Source organism: Daucus carota, chromosome 2 (genome assembly GCF_001625215.2).
Source record: "Daucus carota subsp. sativus chromosome 2, DH1 v3.0, whole genome shotgun sequence".
Taxonomy (NCBI): domain Eukaryota; kingdom Viridiplantae; phylum Streptophyta; class Magnoliopsida; order Apiales; family Apiaceae; genus Daucus; species Daucus carota.
In genome coordinates, this window is record NC_030382.2 from 12,979,265 (window position 1) to 13,005,157 (window position 25,893).

The 25,893-nt window shown below is 35.2% G+C and overlaps 2 protein-coding genes across 2 annotated transcripts; both read left to right on the forward strand.

Moving 5' to 3' along the window:
* The first annotated feature begins 3,075 nt into the window (after window positions 1-3,075).
* LOC108207097 (uncharacterized mitochondrial protein AtMg00810-like) lies at window positions 3,076-3,930 on the forward strand. The gene has a single exon (XM_017377563.1). The coding sequence runs from the start codon at window positions 3,076-3,078 to the stop codon at window positions 3,928-3,930; it is 855 nt and encodes a 284-aa protein (XP_017233052.1).
* A 4,457-nt stretch (window positions 3,931-8,387) lies between these two features.
* Window positions 8,388-13,062, forward strand: LOC108207098 (probable disease resistance protein At1g59620). The gene is made up of 3 exons (XM_017377564.2): window positions 8,388-9,381; window positions 9,760-11,604; window positions 11,960-13,062. Exons 1-3 carry the CDS (start codon window positions 8,388-8,390, stop codon window positions 13,060-13,062), a joined length of 3,942 nt encoding a protein of 1,313 aa, XP_017233053.2.
* The last annotated feature ends 12,831 nt before the right edge of the window (window positions 13,063-25,893 follow it).

Below are 25,893 nucleotides of genomic sequence, written 5' to 3' on the forward strand. Positions count from 1 at the left end.
GGCTCTTTAGACAAATTCAAGGCATGCCTCGTTGCTAAGAGATACACATAGATTGAAGGGCAGGATTATCATAATACCTTATCACCTGTAGCTAAGATGGCTACAGTTCAGACTGTCCTGGCATTAGCCACTGTCAAACATTGGGACATACACCAGTTGGAGGTCAATAATGCGTTCCATCATGGTGAATTATCTGAAGAAGTTTATATGGAACTTCCTCAAGGTCACCCTGTTCATGGTTCTGGTCTTGTTTGCCGCTTAATCAAGTCTATATATAGTTTGAAGGAAGCATCACAGTTATGGTTTGAGAAACTTGCTTCAGTTTTGCTTGACCTTGGGTTCACTCAAAATAGTTGCATAATACTTTTTATTTGTCAACAAAACAGATGTTGTTTTTATAGTTGCCCTACTTTATGTCGGTGACACATATACTTCTCACTGGTAACAGTAGTGAGTTTATTTCTCATGTCAAATCTGTTTACCATTCTACTTTCACCATCAAAGATTTGGGCTTAGCCAAGTACTATCTTGGTCATGAGATACACAGAACTACAGAAGGTCTGTATTTTCACCAGCACAAGTTCGTACATGATATTCTTCTCGAAGCAGGTTTGGAACATTGTAATCCCTTGTCTTTGCCTGTTGATCACACCATTAAACTTTCACCCACTGATGGTGAACTTTTATCTGAACCCACCATTTATCAAAAGTTTGTGGGGAAGTTGCTTTACCTAACCGTTCAAGGCCTGACATTACATATGTTGTACATCATTTGAGCCACTTTTTGCAAAATCCTCGTGTACCTCATATGTTGGCAATGCAATGTGTTTTACGTTACTTAAAAGGTACACCCTACCAAGGCTTGTTCTACTCTGCAAATACTACCCTCAAACTTCAGGCGTATTGTGACAGTGACTGGGGGTCTACATTGGATTCTTCTGGTATGCTGACAAGCATCACTAGCATGTGTTTTACTTTGGGATCTTCTTTTGTTAACTGGCTTTCCACCAAGCAGAAGGTCGTTTCTCGATCCACAGCTGTGATTGAACTCGGGGCTGTTGTAGATACTGCATGTGAGGTTTCTTGGTTCAATCTGCTGTAAGGTGAACTCCAAGTACCTCAGTCTTTGCATGTTGTAATTCATAGTGATAACCAGGCCGCATTAGATATTGCTGCCAACCCGGTTTTTCATCCTCGTTATCTTCCTCGTGCATCTCAGCTGGCTAATATTTTCACAAAATGCTTGGGGCGATCAGCTCATTGGCATGTATTATCTAGATTGAATGTTTCACATCCACCTTCAATCTGAGGGGGCTACTACACTGCTTATCACCAGAACTCCACTATCTCTTATCAAGGCTACTTATCATAACCGTTTTATAACAGAATTCTGTATATAGTGCGGATAGCTTGTAGTTGTTTCTCCAATCTTCTCTATAACAAACATTTTTCTCTCTTCAATAATGTGAATATGTTAAAGTCAATACTAGTCCCAAGTAACCCCAAAGTCTAAGATAGAGCTACCAATTTTTTGGTTTCTAGTTATGTAGTCCAGCAGTATAATAAAGGCAACTACAAGTTTCTGGTTGTATAGTTTATGGTTGAACTATTATATGATTATACAATTCAACGGCTTAGATTATGTCTGGTATATATATTGTAAGGTGTATTTGGGCCTGTTAAACAGCCATCAATCGGCGGAATGCGATATATGGTTACATTTATTGTTAAAGCAATGTTTGCTTTAAAGATTTAATCGAAGGAGAGTCGACCCACAAAATCAAGTGCTTACGTATAGACAATGGAGGAGAGTATAGCTCAAAGGAGTTTAGTCAATATCTACGAGCTAATAAAATCCGTCATCAATTTACATGTGCAAACACACCCCAGCAAAACGGTGTTGCAGAGAGGAAAAATCGACATCTTGCTGAAATATGTCGAAGTATGTTACATGCTAATAACGTGCCTGGAAAATATAGGGCTGAAGCTATAACTACGGCATCTCTTGTCATTAACAAGCTTCCTCAACCAAGGCTGGATTTCGTCACGCCTTTTGAAAAATTATGGACAAAGAAACCTGCTGTAAGTTATCTTCGGGTGTTTGGTTGTGTTTGCTATGTATTTGTTCTTGATCATTTACGTAGCAAGATTGATAGGAAAGCAGTCAGATGTATCTTTGTGAAATACGACAATCAACGAAAAGGATGGAAGTGTTGTGATCCAACAACCGGAAGATGTTACACATCACGTAATGTGGTTTTTGATGAAGCATCTTCGTGGTGGACTTCAGAGAAAGAAATAGCGCCTATCACTGAAGAATTTGAGAAAAAGATGGAACAAAAGATGAGTGAGCATATTGTTCAAATTTTTCCAAGTTCAGATGGAGATATACGTAATGATGATGAGCCAAACGTCACAAAAAATCCTTGTAAATCTGGTATGTATTAACAACCAGATGAAAGCTATAATTCTGGTGAAGAATCAGCTCCATAACGAAGGTCAACAACAACTCGGAGGGCAAATGTTAGATATGCTAATGCAGCAATAATCGAAGAAATAGAACCTGAGACGTTCGAAGAAGCATCACAAAAATCAAAATGGATAACATCTATGAAAGATGAGATCAATTCCCTTCAAGAGAATCAAACTTGGGAATTAGTGTCAAAGCCACACGATGTGAAACCTATATTCTGCAAATAGGTTAACAAAATAAAGCGCCGTCCAGATGGGTCGGTTGAGAGACATAAGGCTCGACTAGTAGCTTGTGGCTTCTCTCAGCAGTACGGACTAGACTACGATGAAACGTTTAGTCCGGTGGCAAAACTCACAACTGTAAGAGTCTTGCTTGCATTGGCGGCTAACAAAAATTGGAAGTTGTGGCAAATGGATGTGAAGAATCCCTTTTTAAATGGAGAGTTGGACCGAGTGATTTACATGAATCAACCAAGTGGTTTCGAAAGTGTAACTCATCCTAATTTTGTTTGCAAACTCAGAAAAGCGCTTTACGGATTAAAGTAGGCACCATGTGCGTGGTACGGGAAGATAGATGAGTTTTTAAGCCTACGTGGTTATGTGATGACACAGTCAGATTCTAGTTTATTTGTTAAAATAAGAGAAGGGAAGTTGGCAGTGTTGTTGGTATACGTAGATGATTTAATCATTACAGGAGATGACATCAAAGAAATTTTTCAAATAAAGAAAAATTTATCAGTCCATTTTCAGATGAAAAAACTAGGAGAGCTCAAGCACTTCTTGAGATTAGAGGTTGATCATACTGAAAATGGGTTGTTTCTTTGTCAACAAAAGTATGCTACAGACTTACTAAAAAGGTTTGGCATGCTTGAATGTAAGCCAATATCAACACCCATGGAACCAAATGCGAAATTATGTGCTAATGAAGGAAAAGATTTGCAAGATTCATCAATGTATCGACAAATAGTAGGTAGTCTAATCTACTTGACTATAACCCGACCTGATATATCATATTCAGTTGGTGTGATAAGTCGATACATGCAAAATCGAATGAAGTCTCACTTAGAAGCTGTTCGAAGAGTACTCAGATATATAAAAGGTACTGTAAGTTATGGTCTGATGTACAGGAAGGGTGAAGATTGTAGTGTGCTTGGATATTGTGATGCTGACTACGCAGGAGATCATGATACTTGTAGGTCAACTACAGGGTATATGTTTATGCTTGAATCTAGGGCAGTTTCTTGGTGTAGTAAGAGACAACCAACAGTGTCTCTGTCAACAACAGATGCCGAATATCGGGCAGCTGCAATGGCATCTCAAGAGAGCACATGGCTGATCCAACTAATGCAAGATTTGCATCAGCCAGTAGACGCGGAAATTCCACTCCTTTGTGATAATCAATCAGCAATTCGTTTGGCTGAAAATCCAATGTTTCATGCAAGGACAAAAACATGTTAAAGTACATTATCATTTTCTTCGAGAAGAAGTTTTGCAAGGAGAGATTGCAATGAGACATATTGCGACACGTGAACAAGTTGCAGATATGTTTACCAAAAGCTTAAGTCCAGGAAAGTATGAGAAGTTTCGCTGCCAACTGGGAGTTGTTCAGAGAATGGGAACTAAAACATTGATGGAGAGTGTTAAAGTCAATACTAGTCCCAAGTAACCCAAAAGTCTAAGTTACAGCTACCAATTTTTTGTTTTTTAGTTATGTAGTCCAGCAGTATAATAAAGGCAACTACTAGTTTCTGGTCGGATAGTTTCTGATTGAATTAGTATATGATTATACAATTCAATGGCTTAGATTATGTCTGGTATATATATTGTAAGGTGTAGATGATTTGCTGGAACCTATAAATATCCTTTGTATCTGAGTTTATTAATATAACAAGTAACAGTTTGTTTCTTAAGTCTAGAGAGAAAAGATCAGTTCATACTTGTTAGTGTAACTAGTGCGTTCTTATTCTAAAGAGAGAAGAGTGAATGCAGAGAGTGTTTTCTACAGAATATACCTGTGTTGTGTTAGTGTACTGAAGCTCAGTTTCAAGCTTTAATGGCGTTTATAACAACTTAAGAGTGATAGAATCTAAACAAGCCATTTTATGAGCATGATTATCTCCCAAGACAGTCCGCAGTTGTGATTTAGCACGCAACACAAAGAGATGCAATAACAATATGACTAGTGAGTGAGACTTGAGATTTAGACCTGCAATATCACTTTATACCCAAAGTTGAGACTCATGTCTAACACTAAAATTTTCTGTAAACATATTAATTATTTTGATATAGGGGTTATTAGATTTTAATATTGGTCCCTACTTGATACCCAAATATCTTATGAATTACTCCCTCAATCTCATATTATGTGTCCAATTTTGACTATTAGATGATCAATTTAACTAAACTTTGACCATTAACTAAACAAAATTTATTAATTATTTTAAAATTTTAAAAATTGGATTTTGAAGGGGATTAGATATATTTTTTAATAAAGTAAGTTTTCAATCTTTTGAAGTCGGATAATATCTGTAATTTGTGTTCAAAGTATAGTCAATTTGACTCTTCAATAGTCAAAACAAAACACATAATATGAGATGGAGGGAGTAAAAAAATTTATCACCTTAGAGAATATTAATTTATAGGATTTCACTATATTAGATGTTGAATTTCTTATTTTAGTTATTACTCCCGATGTCCAAGAGAGTCGCTTTAACTCTTTACACGTAATATGAGATGTAAGAAGACATATTTTTCATATTATTTTTCAAAAAAATTTTTTGTGAATAAAAATATAGATGTTAAATTTTTATTTAGAAAATGAAACTTTGAAAAATAATATATAGATATATGATGTGTTTTTTACACCTATGGGATCGATGGAATATTTAGTAAGCAAGTAGGGTTAATAATCGTCGTCGAAGGTGGTGCAAACAATTATGAATGCCGAGTCATTTTGTATTTGTTTAGTAATTTATGGTAGAAGTCCACGGGCTAAGGGGTTGTTAAACTTTAATTTTACATGCTCATCTTTTAGTATACAACTAGTGAAAAAAGCCGCGCTTCACGGCGGCGTGATAAATTTTGATATGAATCCGTATTATAATATTATAAATATTATTTTGAGTCATCTTCCCGTTAAACATATCACAAATAAAAAATGTTATAATTGACGTAAAAATTTGTTTAAGTGGTCATCCTATCAAACATAATACTAATAATAAAATTAGTTCGAACCCCCTTCCGTCAAAGACAATATTAATCCATAATTATTATTTATATGATAAAATTAAATATTATAATTTAGATCGAAATTAGTTTGAGCTTCTCTCTTATCAAACACAATACTAATAACAAAACTTTATAATTTAAATATTAGTTAGAGTCTCTTTACTGTCAAACACAATACTAATAAAAATTATTCTAATTATAATAAAATTAAAGATTATAATTGGATAAAAAATATTTTGAACTGTGACAAAAAAAATATTATAACATAGATAAAAAATTATTTTAGCCACTTTCCCGTCAAAAATAATACTATTAGAAAAAATTATTATTATTTAGATAAAAATTAGTATGGGCCGCCTCCCGTGCCCGTCAAATACAATACTAATCGAGAATCATTTTATATTATCATAAAATCAATATATGATTCCTATTTTTTATATCCTATTTTTCTTTATTTGTTATTTTTATTTTATGATTTCTATTTATTTGTTAAAAATATTATTCGTTTATGGTTCTTTTTTTTTTTTGCTATTAGTTTTTTTTATGATTATTATCTTTATAATCTTTTATTTCTATTCAGAAATTTAAGAAAATCCGCGATCTGAGGGGAAATTGAAAGTGATAATTAATGAAAATGATGAAATTAGACGCATGGAGGTTGTTAATTACATGTTCGTACCTCGCTTCGACATCTTGATCGATCCGTTATCTCTCTCGGGATCTCTCCCTGAGGCGCCGTTGATGAGGGGAGGAGGGGTTTATATGGAGATCGGGCTTGTGTAGGTTTTAAGTGAATATTACTTCGTCAATAAAACGACATCGTCAGGTTCACTTTTTTGGGAGGGAATTTGGTCGCCGCCGGTGCTCAATAAATAAATTAAATTATAAATTTTTTTATTTGAAATTTAAGAAAATTATTAGAATAAATCGGAAATATAAATAGTATTTATTCTATGATTGTTAGTTTGAATGAATATAATCCTATTAATTCCTTTTAGGATACCTAAATAAGAAAAAAACTGAATTATAAATAAATATTCGATAGAGATGAGAAGATTGCAATCACTACTTTTTGAAAAAAAATTACAAAAAAATTATAAATTTATAACTTTTGAGAATAAGAATCGTACTTTTTTAATAATTTTTATATTAATATATAATTAACAATAAGAATTGTATTATCCTTATGATTCCTGAATTGGAAAAAGAATTGTATTACATTTGGAACTCAATAAGAAAAGAATTGTATGACCTTTAGAATTCTTAAACATGATTTTTTGAATTATAACTATATTTTTCTCCGAAATTTAAGAAAAATCAGAAGACTGAATCGAGCTATTTTAGAGACGCCCGCATTCTCCTTTATATACTTTAGAATTCAATACGAAATACTAAATAAGAAAAGAATTGTATCATCTTTAGAATTCAATATGAAAAGAATTGTATTACTTTTAGAATTCTTGAACATGATTTTTTGAATTATAATTAATCAGAAGACTGAATCGAGCTATTTTAGAGACGCCCGCATTCTCCTTTATATACTTTAGAATTCAATACGAAATACTAAATAAGAAAAGAATTGTATCATCTTTAGAATTCAATATGAAAAGAATTGTATTACTTTTAGAATTCTTGAACATGATTTTTTGAATTATAATTATAGTTTCTATCCGAAATTTAAGAAAAATTAGAAGACTGAATCGAGCAATTCTAGAGACGCCTGCATCCTCCTTTATATATATATATTGATGATCGTCATTCATTTGAAAATTATATAATAAATTAATATTTATATACACAAGTAGGCTAGTAGTACTTGTATTAATCTGCTGGCTCCATCAGTTCAGCTATCATTTTCTTAATTGTACGTCAAAGGGGAATAACAGTTAACAATTATAGAGAATCTGATGTGCAAATACGCAAGTCACTTCATCATTATTTAGTACTTAGTTGTACAACTATGAGCTGATTAGGGCTGTTCACGAACCGAGCCGAGTCGAGTTTTGACCGAGTCGAGCCGAGCTTTAAATTTTTTCTTATCGAACCGAGCCCACCCGAGCTTTCTTATCGAACAAAAAAGTGTGTTCGAGCTCGAGCTCGATAACTAACGAGCCGAACACGAGGTTGTTCACGAACAAATACGAGCCGAGTCGAGCCGAGCCGAGTCGAGCTAGAGAAAAATAAGGCCAAACCGCTACTTTACTCTTAAAATAGCAAGCCAAATAAAATTTTTAGTATGTTTTGATGGTACCATATTATAGTTGATATTCTCATGATCGATTTGATATATTATATGTTGAATTCGGCGTTCAATAACATATATATATTACGAAATTATTATGAAAATATTCTTTTTTTTCGAGCTTTAACGAGCCGAGCTCGAGCCGAACATACTAAAAGCTCGGCTTGAGCTCGTTTTCTTAACGAACAATTTTTTGTGTTCGAGCTCGAGCTCGTTAACTTAACGAGCCGAGCCGAACGAGCTCTTAACAAGCCGAGCTCGAGCTTGTTCGCGAACAGCTCGGTTCGTTAAACAGCTCTAGAGCTGATCGGTTGTTGAACTTTGTTTTCACATGCTCCTAAATTAACATATAATGATTGTCATTGTTTAGTAATCTGCAGGCTTCATGCAGCTCAACTCCTTTATGAAGAGTTGTTTGCTTTCTGCAGAAGAGTAACAAATTTCAATGGCTGAAGCAATTGTGTCTATTGTTGTGGGAAGGCTCACTGATTTGTTGATTGAAAAAGCTCATATCCTTCATGAAGTGAGAGATGAAATTGAAGTCGCCGTAGCTGGGCTCATGCGGATGAAAACATTCTTACCAGATGCTGATTCAAGGATCGATGTAGAAAGAATCCGGATTTTGCTCCGCGATGTACGAGAGCTTGCCTATGATGCTGAACATGCTGTCGAAAGTTTTGTTATCAAAGCCTCATCTACTAAAAAATCATTTCAGTGGATGAACAGAGGCATGTTTTCAAGAAAGATAAAAAATTTACAAAAAAAGATGTCCATCTTCTTCGATTTATTTTCTGATTATAATATCAGACCAACTTCTGAATCATCAACTTCCTCCAACAGAGAATCGGGAAAACTAAAGCGATTTCACTCTTTCACTACTCCTGAACCAGAGATATTTGTTGGATATCATAAAGACGTTGAACGCTTGGTGCGACGTTTGGTGAATGAAGCTGATGATTCTTACCCACTTATATCTATTTGTGGAATGGGGGGTCTGGGAAAGACCACTCTCGCTCAAAAGATATACAATCACTCTGCCATCAAGACTCACTTTGCTGGTTTAGCATGGGTAACAATCTCGCAAAAGTGGCAAACAGATCGTGTGTTGCAAAGAATTCTCATATGTCTCGTCCCTGAGAACAAAGAGTCTATCCTTAATATGGACACTGACAAGCTAGTGGAGTATATGCTACAAATCCAGGAAAGGAAGAAATGTTTGATAGTTCTCGATGATATATGGTCAACTCATGCTTGGGATGCATTAAAAGCTGCATTTCCAGCCGGGAAGTCCATGAGCAAATTAATGCTTACAAGCCGTAATGCTGAGGTTGCTGAGCATGTAAATTTAAACGGATTCATTCACAAACCAAAAATTTTAAGTCCGGAACAAAGTTGGGAGCTACTCAAGTTGAAAGCACTTCACACAGGAAACTATCTAGGTTCATATACTTCTTTTGATCATATACTGTTTTTTACCATATGTTTTGTCCGGGAACCTTAACCAACCATATTTTTTGTTACTTGAGTTCGATAAGTTTGGTTAGAGATCTGTCCAAAAATCTTAAAGAACATTGTTCTCTCAAACATTTTGTTCGTGTTCGTTTGAATTCGGCTCGTTTACAAATCTATGTATAAGAATTGTAAACGAATCTAACGGTTCATTAAGCGTGCTCTTGAGGTTGAGTTAGCAAACTCGAGTTCAAACCAAATATTTTAAACATATTAGTTAAACGACTAAATTATAAATTATCTTGGCTTGTCTGTGTGGGTCTATATATATACACACACATATGATTCATGTTTCTTGTGTGCTGCAGACATTACCAGAGATGTAAAAAGGATGGAAGAACTGGGAAGGGAAATGGTTGAACATTGTGCCGGTCTTCCGCTAGCTATAGTCATTTTGGGTGGAATTTTGGTAACAAAACCGTCGTTGATAGAGTGGGAGAAGGTATATCGTGATAGTAAATCATCCCTAAAGGCGGGGAAAGGACTGGGAGAAGCCTATCAAAGGGGAATAGTAAGTGTTTTAGTTTGGAGTTACAATGATTTACCCCCTCAGCTGAAGCCATGCTTTATGTATTTATCTAAGTTTGGTGAAGATAAATGGATAGAATCACAGACTTTGTATCAGCTATGGATCGCTGAAGGAATGGTACTCTCGAGTGACAAAAGAGAAGGAGAAACAATGATTCAAGTTGCCGAATCATACATGGGAGAACTAGTCCACAGGAGTATGGTTCAAGTAAGATTTAACAACGTGGAATCATCTCTTACAAAGTTTGAAGATTTTTCTCTGCACGACCTTATGAGAGACATGTCTTTAATACAAGCAAAAGCAGAAGATTTTATTGAAGATATACATTTCCAAAGTGGAAATGAGCTTCATCTCAAATCTACTGCAGATTCAAGGTCAGCTTCCACTCGACTTGTGATTCATTTGGATGAGGAATATTCTAGCAAAAAAGCTAATTACTACTTTTCTAAGAAAGGCAATGAAAAATGCTATCGATCAATGTTATTCTTTGGTGACTTTGGTCCGAGAAGTCTGCCACGGGCATTAATGGGGTCACAAGTTGCCAATTTTAGGTTCCTAAAAGTGCTTTCTGTGGAGAATTATACCAATTTTTCTGGTGTGTTTTATCATATTAATTTTGGAAGAGCATTAGGGTCCCTTGTTTACTTGCGATATCTTAGTGTAAGAGGCAGTAATTTGTTGGTTCTTCCATCCGTACAAAGGTTGGTGCTGTTACAAACTCTTAAATTAAATACCCATGAGGGTATATATGTTTTACCATGGTTGTCAAGAGATGTTCTGGTGAAGCTGGATTGTTTGCGGCATCTGTTTTTGCCTAAATTTAAAGTTGACGTTTTGAGAAGGAAATCGAAATTTCGGTTGAATGGGTTGTGCAAGTTAGAGACACTGGAGAACTTTGACACAGCTTGGTGCGAGGTTAATGATCTACGTGAACTAATCAATCTTCGGAAACTAAGGCTAACAGTGGCAGGTAGCTGTGATATTCTGGAAGAAGTGATGAAAAACTTGGGTGATATAGCCTCCTCACCATCTTCATGTTTGAGGTACTTGGGTGTTTGTATTGCTTATTGTGATATCGAGCTGAACAATGGTCTTACTATCTTGAAACAATTGGTATATGGTGAAAATTTGAATCTTAGAGAATTGAAAATATATGGTCGTATCCAAGAGGTGGGTCTAATATTTCCGCTGCATGTATCTACATCAATTTGTATTACAAGATTAGATTTATCGAGATCAAACCTGGAAGAAGACCCAATGCCAATACTGGAAATGCTGCCAATGTTGGGTTTTCTCTATATGTTTACGAATACATTTATGGGGAAGGAGATGGTGTGCTCCGCAACCGGTTTTCCTAAACTGACCGATCTTTATTTGGACAGCTTCCCTAACCTTGAAAAATGGAGGGTGGAGAAAGGAAGCATGCCCATTCTTTCATGGTTGCTTATTCAAAGATGTAACAATTTGGAGGAACTTCCACAAGGCCTGGTGTTCATCAAGTCCCTTCAACTGCTACAAATAATCAAAATGCCTCAAGATTTCAATGATAGGCTTATAAGAGATGATGGTGAAGAGGGACCCGATTTTCACAAAATTTCTCATGTCCGTAGACTCAATATCGACGGTCAGGAATACAATTGAATGTTCTTGTGTAAGTTTGTTAGTCATAGAACTTTTTGTTTTGGTCCGGGAGAACATATTGCTTCATAAGCAAATGACCAAAAAAGTCTTGTCCATATTTTAAAAAGTTAATAAAACTTTTAACTTTTTCATTTTAAATCAGTAATTTAATATGATTGATTTATTTTTATCAAAATTAATACTTTAACTATTGTTAAATAATTAATATATGAATTCAAGTGAAATTATATTTTATTTAGTAATCAATTTTATAAACTAGTATGCTAATCTAATTATAACAGAGAATCGGGAAAGCTAAAGCGATTTCCTAAAAGTTGCCAATTTTAGTTTCCTAAAAGTGTTTTCTGTGGAGAATTACAGAAATTTTTCTGGTGCGTTTTCTCTTATTAATTTTGGAAGAGCATTAGGGGCCCTTGTTTACTTGCGATATCTCAGTGTAAGAGAGACTAATTTGTTGGTTTTTCCATTTCTAAGAAAGTTGGTGCTGCTGCAAACTCTTAAATTGGATATTTTCAACGTGAACTATGTTTTACCATGGCTGTCAAGAGATGTTCTGGTGAAGCTGGATTGTTTGAGGCATCTGTATCTGCCTAAATTTAAAGTTTACGTTTTGGGATGGAAATCGAAATTTCGGTTTTATGGGTTGAGCAAGTTAGAGACCCTGGAGAACTTTGAGACTACTTGGTGTGAGGCTAAGGATCTACGTGAACTAATCAATCTAAGGAAACTAACGCTAACAGTGAGAGATAGCTTTGATATTCTGGAAGTAGTGATGAAAAACTTGGCTGATCTGGCCTCCTCGCCATCTTCATGTCTGAGGTACTTGGGTGTCACTATTATTAATTGTGGAATCATGCTGAACAATGGTCTTACTATCTTAAAACAATTGGTACATGCTGAAAATTTGAACCTTCGGGATTTGAAAATATATGGGCGTATCCCAGAGTTGGGTCTAATATTTCCGCTTCAATATGTATCTACAATTGGTATTACAAGTTTAACTTTAGCGAGTTCATGCCTGGAAGAAGACCCAATGCCAATACTGGAAATGCTTCCAATGTTGGGTGTTCTCCACATGTTTGGGAGGAATCCATATGTGGGGAAGGAGATGGTGTGCTCCGCAACCGGTTTTCCTAAACTCACCGTTCTTTATTTCGTCGGCTTGCCTAACCTTGAAAAATGGAGGGTGGAGAAAGGAAGCATGCCCATGCTTTCATATTTGTGTATTGGAAAATGTAAGAAATTGGAGGAGCTTCCACAAGGTCTGATGTTCCTCAGTTCTCTTGTAGGAATATTCCTACAACAAATGCCTCAAGATTTCAATTATAGGATCACAAGAGAGGATGGCGGGGAAGGACCCGACTTTCACAAAATTTCTCACGTCCCTAGAGTTAGTATCAACAATCAAAATTATGATTCTATGTTTTCCGTATTCATGTAAGGTTTTTTCGATATTATGAAAATCAGTTTTTTGTTTCCCATACTTGTTAAGTTATAATTTACTTTTTATTAAAACTAGCTTATAACCCGTGCAGCGGTTATAATATTTGTTATTTTATCATATATAGTTTTAATTTAATTAATTTTATTGTAAAAATAAAATTATGATAGAATAATGTGGTTAAATAAATTTTTATTTAACAGCTGATAAATTCTTAATACTTAAGTCCGTCAAATGACTAATTAAAAATTAGGTCGAACATATATTTTGATGAGAATGTTAAATATATTTATTTACATGTTATAATTTAAGGAGATCTATAAACCCATATATAAATCAACCAATCAACCTCATAATATTTCGTTAGTAATAATTAATAATATAGTATAAAACATATTATAAGTCAAAGAGACGCGTAATCCCAAATATCGATCCATTACCTAATTTTTAATGTTTTGATTCGATAGATAATAAAAAAATATTATAACATATTATAAATTAATGAGGTCTGTGGGTTGAATACCAACAGTCTCACCAAACTCGATTGATCGACCGACCAACTAACCAATTGAACTTTTTATTTTTCGGCTTTCGACTTTAACAGTATAATAATATATAGTATAGTATAAATTTATAATATCACTTTTAATGTGAGACCGTTAGAATATTTAAAAATAATGTTAATTAATTTCGGTTGAAAAATATCACCTGTTATTTATTAATAAATATATATAATAATATTATGTTTTTATACATATGTCGCTTGTGTTAATTGTAGAAAAACGATTTTTTAGTTAGAAAAAAATATTTATCCTGAACTCTAAATCTTTAAAATTAAAAAAAAAACATTTTTTTCAACGGAGAAGTTGTGTTTAGTTTCAAATTGCAAAAATACTTTCTTAAAAATTTTAAAAAGATTGTATATTATCGAAAAAGAACTCTAAACATGTGTTATATCCTTAAATTCTATACTCTCTGGCGCAGAAAAATAAATTATATTCGAAACAGATTATTAATTTCAACTTAAAGTAGAGAGGTGTTTCGGTGAAGACCCCCGCTTAGTGCACAATAAAATAAATATACAGTTTGTGATATAATAAGAATATAATATCTTAGCCATGTCCTTCTTCACACAGGACTTACCTAAATAGTTCCTAATGCATCTGTGAACTGAGGACTTACCTAAACAGTTCCTATTATCACGAATGCATCCATGAACTGAGCTAATCCTTCAAAACATAATGCAACGAACCTCGTAATCTCTGTAAGCAACGAGACCTAGTCTCAATTATTCTAATAAGTCGTCCCCAATCATTCTTATCTAATGTCATATCACCCGTCCCCAATCATTCTTATCTAATATTATATCACCCGTGAGATTCAAAGCTCTCATGTCCAAACTTAATTGATTAGCCCATGTCCGACGAGGCTGACTTCTCTTTCTCTAGTCATTCATTATTCTTGAGGTGAACAACAGTTAAAAAAATTCAGAGCCGAGGTATTCTTACACAGCAAAATATCGATTTATGATAATGTTGGACAGCAGAAAATGAAAAGGAAGTAATATTTCACTAACCATATGTGATATCCAATCCCAACATTGAAAATTGCTCACTCGAGAGAGACTATTTTAGTATCTCATTCATTATTCTCGAAATGGACAAGTGTTAAAGGAATCCCGGAGCCACAAATATAACAGCATAACGACAGAATATTAATTTATGATAGTACTGGACAGCAGAAAATCGGAGGAAGTAATTTTTCACTAGCCAATATGTGATATATTTTCATGCTGCCAACACAACAGAGTACATTGTTGCCCTCAGGTTGCAACAAAACACAAAACTAGGACACTTCTAACCCTCGACTCCACCCATTGTTCAAACTTTTTCTTTGTAATATTTCTCTTTATAATAGAACACTTCTGGTTTTTCTTTTCTTTATAGTTAAACTACAATATATACAGCGGTTAGGACTGGGAAACTGCTTTCTTCAAGATGCTGAAGGCAACGAGCATAAGCAGTGATATCATAATCTTCTTTGAAGCAAGAATCCGCAAGTTCACCTTCATGCCATGGTCTCTCATGAGCTTCACTGTTGCCCTAATTACTGAAATAAGCCAGAATACAACGGACAAGAACACCACTTTCATTGTGTCTGCAGGTCCGTTCACACTTCTTGTGCCTCCCGACACCTCGATGTAGGACTGTTTTTACCAAAATTTGCGGGTTAAAAGCCAAGCCTATTTAATTTCTATAACAATGGAGTATGTGTTTTTATGTATGAATATTTAGTAGATCGTATAGATAAATATCGAAAAGAAAATCAAAGGCAAGAACACAAACAATTTTGGTGACGCGGAAAACCCCTTGTAAAAGGTTAAAAACCGCGGGTGGGAATGTCCCAGCCAAATATCCACTATAATGATGTAACATCAGCTTACAAGTATGAGAAATACATGATACAAGTACATAAATACACAGACGTCGGCTTCAGAAGTAGTTCATGTCCGTCAGCAATATGCACCCGTTGGCAGCAGGTTAACCTTGACGTTGCACCCGTCGGCAGAATGATTTCGGGGAGATGAAGATGTAGAGCTCCCTTGATAGAAGATGAAGAAGCTTAGCTATCATATGTTAATGTATGTATATGTACGTGTACTGATTTGTATGATCTTAAGCTTGGTTGATGCTTTATGAGTGATATGGGGTAGAAGATGAAGTTGTGGGCATGTAGAAGTGTGTAGATGATATGTATCAGTTATGTACCTCTCTTTTTCATGAGTATTTATACCCCCTCAACACTTATGCACGTTCCTAGGTTGTTTCTCCACGTTCTCCACTTACTCCTATAGTTTAGGGATAAAGAATAACCTCCTCCTAACTCTTAGGATCGTTACAAGACTTATTCTTCATGCTGTTACGTTCATGTCGAGTACCTTCACGTCATGTCGAGTATCTTCACGTCATGTCTTAGCCAAGACGTCGAGCATCAGCTTTGTGTGTAGCTTAAATATATCTTTGGAGAATGATTAATTAGCTTGTAATTTGATGATATAATCACTCCCCTAACTCCCATCAAGATGTGGCTATATTGTAGGATTATGATAAGGTAGTTATTATCCTTATCTCCTATTTTCCCTCCATGTGCATGTTGAGTTTCCTAAATTAGTGTCACTTATCCATTCTCCAATTTGAATAATCTCCTAAAAAGGTGGGTAGTTGAGACTTAGTCTCTTGCCCTATCAGCCTGCACACGTCGTGTCGTCGGTACTTCATGTCGTGTCAGTACACTTCCCGTCATGTCCTGACGCCTGTAAAATCTGGGTACAAACAATAGCCCCTAATTTTATTGGGTGGAGGCATGCAGCCAATGAAATTACTTCTTGTACACTCCGTTTTCCTCAAACCATGGCAAATAAGAACACCGATGCTATGTTAAAATACTAACGATTGCAACATGTGATCATGTCATGTCGATTTGTCTTGTTCGCTATTGTCTTGTATCGAGTCTCTATATCGTTTTGTCGTTATAATGTTATCTCGAGTTGTCATCGTTGTCTAAATGATGAAAACATCGACGAGTAGCTGCTTTGTTGTCGTCAGTTTCACGTTCTAAGATGAGAACGCTTTGTATTCGCTATATCGTAGTTACCTGTAGGCTTGGACACAATTACAATCAGTCCCGAAGTATTAACATGTCAAGTCGTGACGTCGCTTTGCGTCATATTCGTAAAGCCCCTTGTAGATGTCTTCTGACATGTGTAAGATGTCGTATATAATCTTATCATTGTTAGCTGCATATTCTCAGGTGTCCGTGACTTGAAATTGGTTCATGTGACCCCTTAATTGGGAGTGATTATGACGTAATGGATAGGAGTACCAACACGTGAAGTGTTTTGTAGTATGTCTTCCGTTCGTAATATATAACTTGTAGACATGATGTGTATCTCGTCATCATGACGTGATATGTAGAAATCGTGCCACGTCAGACGTCAATGCAATCTGTCATGACTCGTGTAAGTGATGACATGTAGAAATGTGTATTGTGATTTATGTGTCCGACCAAGGGTCGTGACTTGCGTGATTTTGTGGAGTTTTCATCGACATGTATGTTAAATACGTCAATGTATTTTAACTTGTAATATCCGTAATTGTAGTCGTTAAATTTATTTTTTATAACGTTGGTGCACGTAGTATATGTATTCGACAAATATATATATATTCAATGAATATATAATTTTCAGACGTTGATGCATGTAGTATATGTATTCGACAAATATTTAATTTTCAAACGTTGATGTATTCGACAAATATGTTTATTTTCAAACGTCGATGCATGCATTCGTAGGCTAGTTAAAAGGCCTTTCCCTCTTGAAACTTAGCTCGTAATTGTAATTGTGATTATGTAATGTTTAAATACATAATATTGAAATGCGTCATTATTCGTGGCGTCGTAAGTTATTTGTGTAATGTGTAGTGTTGTCGTCACCATCATTCGATAATGATCAACCGTAGTAGGATAGGTGATCAGCCCTCCTTGTCTATTAATATGTATCTAAAATATACTCATGCAATATCATGTCACAATAAATATCATGATGAAGACGTCAACTTTAAGCAGTTAAACATGGACAATTTAGAATAACTTGCATAACGTATTTCAACACACATATCTATCAGGTAGAGTAGCAAGTCATGTAAGAAACAAGCACATGTGTCATTATGATTAGATCATCAATTATTCAAGCAAACATTCATTGGAAGCATGAAATATCATTTAAATAGCATCAGCCCAAGTAAAGATCGTAATCAACTTATTATCATATTGCTAAAGACTAAGAGAATAAAGAGGATGAGTTCACTTACATGTGATAAAGTTCCAAAAGTAACATGTTCGAGCCCCTGGGGACTTGTAGTTCGTAATGTCTTGTTGAATCAGGTTGAAGTCGTCGGACACTTCCAAAGGCGTCAATGATTCATGTCCCGTCATGATGTTGATTGTCATGTCAGTTTACGGATATGTGCATAAGTTGATGAGGTTGTACCCCTTTCTGGGTATATGTCTTGTACCTCGTTCGCCTTGTCATCAAGCTGACCTTAATTAAGTTTTTTGGACTTGTCGATAGTCCATTTTTGATTCTTTCTTCTAGTTTATCTTTCGTGGTCATGTCATGTCTTTTTACTTCACATCATGTTGAACCAGTGATGTCGATACCCTTGTGGCGATTTTAGGACAAGTCCCAATCATCTCCTGTTGAGATAGTAGATTTGGACTGAAATCAGCCACAAAATTAGCAAAATATGTGACTCGATCGTTGTTTGTGACTCATAGGTGATAATGTATTCGACATGATCTGTCATGTTTCTAAAGTTCATGTCTAGCTGTCACGTCGATCATCATGTCAAGACTTCATGTCCAACTGTCACGTTGTTATTTTTACACTGTCACCATGTTTGCTAGTCATTCTGGACACTCGACTTCATGTATGATGTCCCTTTTGATTTAGTTGTTTGCTTTTCGTGTGATTATCATAATGCTGTTTGATTTCCATTTGACATGTATGCGGTTTGAGTTGTCATCATTTAACTTGTGTATGTTCATGTCGAGGCTGCTACCCATCGTCTCGTCGTGATCCCAAGCGAAGGTGTTCATTCTTTCTGTCAAAAAATCAATTATGTCGGTCTCTCTTTTTGGTGTCACGTCATGTCCTCTTGTGGTGTTGTTTTTTGTCGTTTAGATGTCATCCATGTCTTGTTGGTCGTGTTGTGTCACGTGTGATTTACTAGTTCCCGTCAGACGTGATGAGATTAGTGTAACTTGTTCATGTCAATCTAGTCGTACATGTCATGGTCGTTTGTGGTCACTTCAATTCAGCCAACCCGTCGGACAGCCCCATGTTTGTAACCAGAAATCTTCTCGCCATGTCAACCAAAGTGATGTGATATAGAAAATCAGTGTATCCATGACGCCTATCTCTTGTAGCCCCTTTTGAACCGATTAATATGCGCGTCGACGTGAACTCCATTGCCATAGAAATCATGTAAGTGCTTCGCTAGTTTCCCACAGACGGCGCCAATTGTTTTTACCAAAATTTGCGGGTTAAAAGCCAAGCCTATTTAATTTCTATAACAATGGAGTATGTGTTTTTATGTATGAATATTTAGTAGATCGTATAGATAAATATCGAAAAGAAAATCAAAGGCAAGAACACAAACAATTTTGGTGACGCGGAAAACCCCTTGTAAAAGGTTAAAAACCGCGGGTGGGAATGTCCCAGCCAAATATCCACTATAATGATGTAACATCAGCTTACAAGTATGAGAAATACATGATACAAGTACATAAATACACAGACGTCGGCTTCAGAAGTAGTTCATGTCCGTCAGCAATATGCACCCGTCGGCAGCAGGTTAACCTTGACGTTGCACCCGTCGGCAGAATGATTTCGGGGAGATGAAGATGTAGAGCTCCCTTGATAGAAGATGAAGAAGCTTAGCTATCATATGTTAATGTATGTATATGTACGTGTACTGATTTGTATGATCTTAAGCTTGGTTGATGCTTTATGAGTGATATGGGGTAGAAGATGAAGTTGTGGGCATGTAGAAGTGTGTAGATGATATGTATCAGTTATGTACCTCTCTTTTTCATGAGTATTTATACCCCCTCAACACTTATGCACGTTCCTAGGTTGTTTCTCCACGTTCTCCACTTACTCCTATAGTTTAGGGATAAAGAATAACCTCCTCCTAACTCTTAGGATCGTTACAAGACTTATTCTTCATGCTGTTACGTTCATGTCGAGTACCTTCACGTCATGTCGAGTATCTTCACGTCATGTCTTAGCCAAGACGTCGAGCATCAGCTTTGTGTGTAGCTTAAATATATCTTTGGAGAATGATTAATTAGCTTGTAATTTGATGATATAATCACTCCCCTAACTCCCATCAAGATGTGGCTATATTGTAGGATTATGATAAGGTAGTTATTATCCTTATCTCCTATTTTCCCTCCATGTGCATGTTGAGTTTCCTAAATTAGTGTCACTTATCCATTCTCCAATTTGAATAATCTCCTAAAAAGGTGGGTAGTTGAGACTTAGTCTCTTGCCCTATCAGCCTGCACACGTCGTGTCGTCGGTACTTCATGTCGTGTCAGTACACTTCCCGTCATGTCCTGACGCCTGTAAAATCTGGGTACAAACAAGGACCAAGCAGCGCCTTGATTATCGGTAGTTCCACTATGATTGAGGCCAAGTTTCTCGTTCAACCAACATGATAAAGTCACAAGCAGCTTTGCAAGCCATGCAATCTCATCATTGGAGACTGGTCGCTTCAACCAGTCACCCCTGTATTTTGTACCAGTTTGCTTCTTGTTTCACAACATTCTAGGACTAAATATCTCATCACGTGGATGCTGATTTTCTCTTGTCTCAGGGACAGCATGCGTGTTCCTTGAAGTAGAGTTACCAAATAAGCAACCCATCTGGGCTTTGATAGAATCTAAACAAGCCATATTGTGAGCATGATTATCTCCCAAGACAGTCTGCAGCTCCGACTCAGCACGCAACACAAAGAGCTGCAATAACAATATAACTAGTGAGTGAGACTTGAAATTAGAATGACACAAATCCATTCCTAGAATTTATATAGTTCATACATATATATTTAAGTACACTATATGCTAAAACTGTTGGAATAATCTTAAATTTAATTATTATTAATATTTGTTTAGTTATATATTTTGAGGATTAGTTTTAGATTGAAGTAGTTGGATGTTTGTTGTAGAGGTACAAGAATTAATACAAATCAGTTTTATATTCTACACTTGGCATTGGAGCCAGGTTCCGCCGCCAGGCGGTGGTGAAGCCGCCGCTAGTGGTGAAGGCGCATAGTGAGTGTTTGACGAGATAGTTTCAGGTAGGCGTTGCAGAAGGATTGTGGCAAAGCTGCATCTGCATGTGTAGTATGGGATGCATGTATAGTATGAGGCTGCCAAGAAAGACGAGGCGATGCCTACTGAAGGCGGAAAATAAGATAGAGTGGAAGAAGGTCATGCAGAACGAGATGGATCTTGCGTTTTTTATCACGGAGTTGAGGGAGAACCTCTCCTTCAAAATTATGGGTGATTATATGTACCTGGAGAGAATTTTAGAATTATGGGTGATTATGTGTATCTGGAGAAAAGTGCTCCAGTGAATTTGGCGTTGATGAGAAGTGCATCAACAAATTGGTGTTGATGAGAAGTGCATCGACAAATCGGTGGTAGTGAGAAGTGCATCACATATAGAGGTGGCAATCGTTTTGTTTCGTATACTTTCGTGTTTCGTGTACTCAAAGGTGAACCCGTATCCGCCCGTTATCAATTTCGTGTACCAAATTTGAAACCCGTATCCGATCCGAAACGTTTCGTGTATTTTTCATGTACTTTTCGTGTACATTATATATAAAATTTTTAATATATTTTTAATCAAAAAATAGCTTTAATATATATTTTTCTATATAATTTACTAAATATGAATGATATATTTATGCTCGCATACAATTATCTACAAATTTGTTAATGTATCTATAATATGTATCTACATATACATATACATATATATTTATTTAACACAGTTATATATATATATATAATATATTATACCATATATATAATGAAATCTATGTATAAATATTTCGTGTACTTTCGTGTACCCAAAATGAAAACCCATATCCGACACGAAATCTATCGTGTAATTTCGTGTTCGTGTACTTTCGTGTTTCGTGTATCAAAAATCAAAACTCATATCCATTTTTTTCGTGTCGTTTCATTTCGTGTTAGCGTGTTACGTGTCAAATTGCCAGGCCTAATCACATATGAAGAGAAGTGCTTCATAAACTCTCTTAAGTAAATTTAAGATTATGGGGTGATTGTTGGAATAATCTTAGAGGGGTGTATTGGATTGAGATTTTAAAGCCTTTTTTTGCATTCATGAAATCCGAGGGTATTGGATTGGGATTGTTTGAAATCAATTAAAATCTTGAGGTATTCAATTGGTATTTTAAATTATACTACAAAATCCGGTGGTATTCAATTGGGAATTAAAATTATGCTTTAAAATCCGATGGTATTCAATTGGGATTGTTTAAAATCCATTAAAATCTGATGGTATTCAAATGTTGATGGATTTTTTTGCATTTCATAAAATGATGGATTTTGTGGCATTCTTCAGTGTATTTTAAGTTTTTTGAAATCCCACCAAAATCAATGGGATTTTGAAGCATATTTGTGCTTAAATCCTATAAACTCTGCGACATATTATCAAAAATCCGCACAAAATCAAAATCCATTAAAATCCATAAACTAAAAACAATCCATTAAAATCCCAATCGAATACATCCCTATTAATTTACTTATTATTATTATTTGTTTAGTTATATATTTTGAGTATTAGTTAGATTGAAGTAGTTGGAAGTTTGTTGGAGTCCTAGAGAATTTGTAAGAGGTATTGAGTCTATTTGAGTCTATCATGTTTTAGGAGATTTATTAGAAGTAGTAGAGTATTTATGAAATCTCTTTTTTAGAGGTACAAGAATTAATACAAATCAATTTTATATTCTTACAAAAAGAAGAGAGGTGGAAATAAACCTATAGCAGCCGTTGTCCGCCATCATCACCATCACTAAATAACTGCAAATCTTTGTTCCAATTCTCATGCAAGAAAGAGCCATCAGCGTCATTTTCACACAATCCATCCTCCCAGTCCTTGTAAAGCAAAAAAGAACAAGGGATTTACATATAAACCTCTGAAAAAGAGTTGAAGAATGCGCACGCGCACACACACAAAAGAGATGTTGAACACTTTTAGCCGAGTCCATGTAATATAGATTCCCCATACGTAAGCTTACCAGATGTATCCCCATGAGCAACCATAAATTAAAAGAAGCTCAAAGAAAATAATTAGCTTTTTGTTGTGGTTCATTCAGATGTATCCATCAAGCATTTTCCAGGACCACTGAAGCAATCTATGCAAAACCATGGTTGAACATCACTAACTACACAAGTAGCCTTCCTCTTGTGTTCTGCTTATCCAGGTAAAAAAGAAAAGACTACATGTCTTTTTTTGCTAGCATGTCTTAAAATGTACTATTATATAATTTTCTTAGTTTTTTAATAATTTCACCCATCTATAAAAGTATAAACAGAGGACAAGAACATATATCACACCTTTTGTGCTTCTTTACACCTCAACAGAGAACCAAGCAGGGCCTTGATTATCGGTGGTTCCACTACGATTCAGGCCAAGTTTCTCATGATAAAGTCAAGGAGCTTTGCTGCTTTGCAAGCCATTCCATCTCCTTAGCGGAGACCGGCCACTATTGTCCGGGCATGTGTGGGTGAACTTAATTTGAAATATAATCATTTATTTTGACAACAATTTCACATTCACATACTATTAAATAATATTAAGTGTTTAGAGGACATTTAGCAGAAAATACACATTTACATACTTTCTCTTCCAGATATAAGTAATTTATTTCAAAATACAAAATAAGTTAAACGCCCAAGATGTTTGAATCAGTGAATTACGCAAATATTTAAGAATGAGAAATCATGGAGTATGTTATAATACTCAAGTGCTTGTTACATTCAACATTTTACGGGAAAAAAGTAAATTAAATATTTGCAAGAGAATTAATAGCAAAAAACGGAGCAAATGTGTTCCAAATTTTAATTTTAATAAAGCAAGTAATGCTATTGTATTAGTTCTGGAAACAAAACGTAATTTTCTCATGATGCAGACGCAGCAAACCGATGATTCCAAGTGTCTGTTAGCAGAAGGGGAGAGTGAAGAAGAATAGAGAGTATAAAGTCATTTGGTTTGCTATGAGGAGGTCATTCAGGAAGCGGAACCAAGAGCGGTGATGTTTGCAGAAACACAAGAGAAAGACTTCAAATGGCATCTTGAAAAGGAATGAGAGCAGGCAATTGCAGCAAACACAGCAACGACAACAAAAGTAATCAAGGAAGATGAGTAGGATAGTCTTGTGAAACTGAGCTCCTGAATTTCTGTTCTGCTTAGGATTTTCGACATAATAAAGGTATGAATAGTAATTACAAAATTGAAATAATTGAACCATAATATCAAACACAGAAGGGAAAAAAATGGTTTTAATATGAACACTAATCGGCTCAATCAATTTGATTACTAAATTGACTAAGTGCTGCTTTAAACGGGTGCCCAAGACAATAGTGATGAAAAAGATTAAAGTCAATAATTAGTGACGAAAAAGATATAAAGAACTTGCTTGGCCAGTACTTAAAGTCCTGGACATTATAATCATGTGGTGTAATCACATGGTTTAATGAATTATTGTTGAATTTGCAACCAAAGAATCATGAAAATGGTTAAAGACTGTCTCAGAGTCATATACAGTGGCTCCATTATAGTTTAATTAATATACTTTGGCAAAGGGCAATACTGGACAGCAATAGAGAATATAAAGTGATCACTCCTCACTTCCCTATTCTTTGACTGACCTCCAAATTACACTTTGTTATACAAATTTGTCCACTAATTTCACAATGATCGTATCAGGAACGAGTTCAAGTATATCAGAAGTATATTCTAGGTCTAAGCAAAAATGTTTTAACACAAGTTTGTTCAATTAACAGTCATAAGCTGTAAGATCAATAATAGGCTGAATGCAAATGCTATTTAACAAAAACGTTACCAACATCGCATTGCAACAACAAATAACACCGATAAAAGACCGAAAACAAATACAATCCACCAAAATAAGACCAGCTTCGCATTGCAAGGTCATGGAATTTGAACTTAAGATTCTATATGTTATGTTTTAAGTCTGAACTCAAGTTTTGCCTATATCAGATCATATTCCAAACTCAACTAATGTGGGAGACTTGTGTAATGAGTGCAACTGACCTTTTGCAACAAACAAGCACATCAGTTCAAACTCTCCGACTAGCGTTTTCTTTTTAAAATAAAAAGAAAACAGCAATAGTTATAATCTCTCCATTAAAGATGACAAGTTCTGCAACTTTCGAAATTATTTAATAACATCACATAGAAAATCTACTCACTTCCCTATTCTTCGACCGACTTCCCCATGTGCCACAGAACCCATAGCATAGGGCTGTAAAATGATCCGGGTGATCCCGGGTACCCCTCTGCTCAAGTACCGGATCATATTATTTTTAGCTTGTCCAGATTTGGGTCCGGGATCGTTTTATTCGGATCTAAACCGATCCCGGGTATTTGAGATTCGGATCTGAACCGGATATGATCCAGTATCGTATTTTCTATTTTTTAACCGGGTAGTTTATGATCCATCGAATATGAGCCGGATATGATCCACTAACACTAAGTATCATTATTATTTCATTTGTTCAAATAACTATCATTAGTCTAAGTAAACATAATATTATAAAGTATAATAATTTTAAATTAAAACTTATAGTTATATATTGATATATATCATTTATTAAATATATATGAAGATAATAAGTATGATCACATTAAATAAATCATATTTTATGAAGATATAAACTTAAATAAGATATTAAAATTTTATAAAATGATAACTATTTACTTGCAAATATGATGGTGTTAAAATATAATATGTATATGAGTTTGAATCGAATATGAACCGCGGATCATATTCGGTTATTCGGGTAGGATAATATTATGAAAAGTTATATGAGCCCGAATCTGAGCGGGTATAGGTGTGCTCGTATCCGGGATCATATATTATACGGGCTTAATTTTTCCGCCAGATTTGGATCGTTTTCAAAACGAATATGAGACATGTATCATATTTTCGA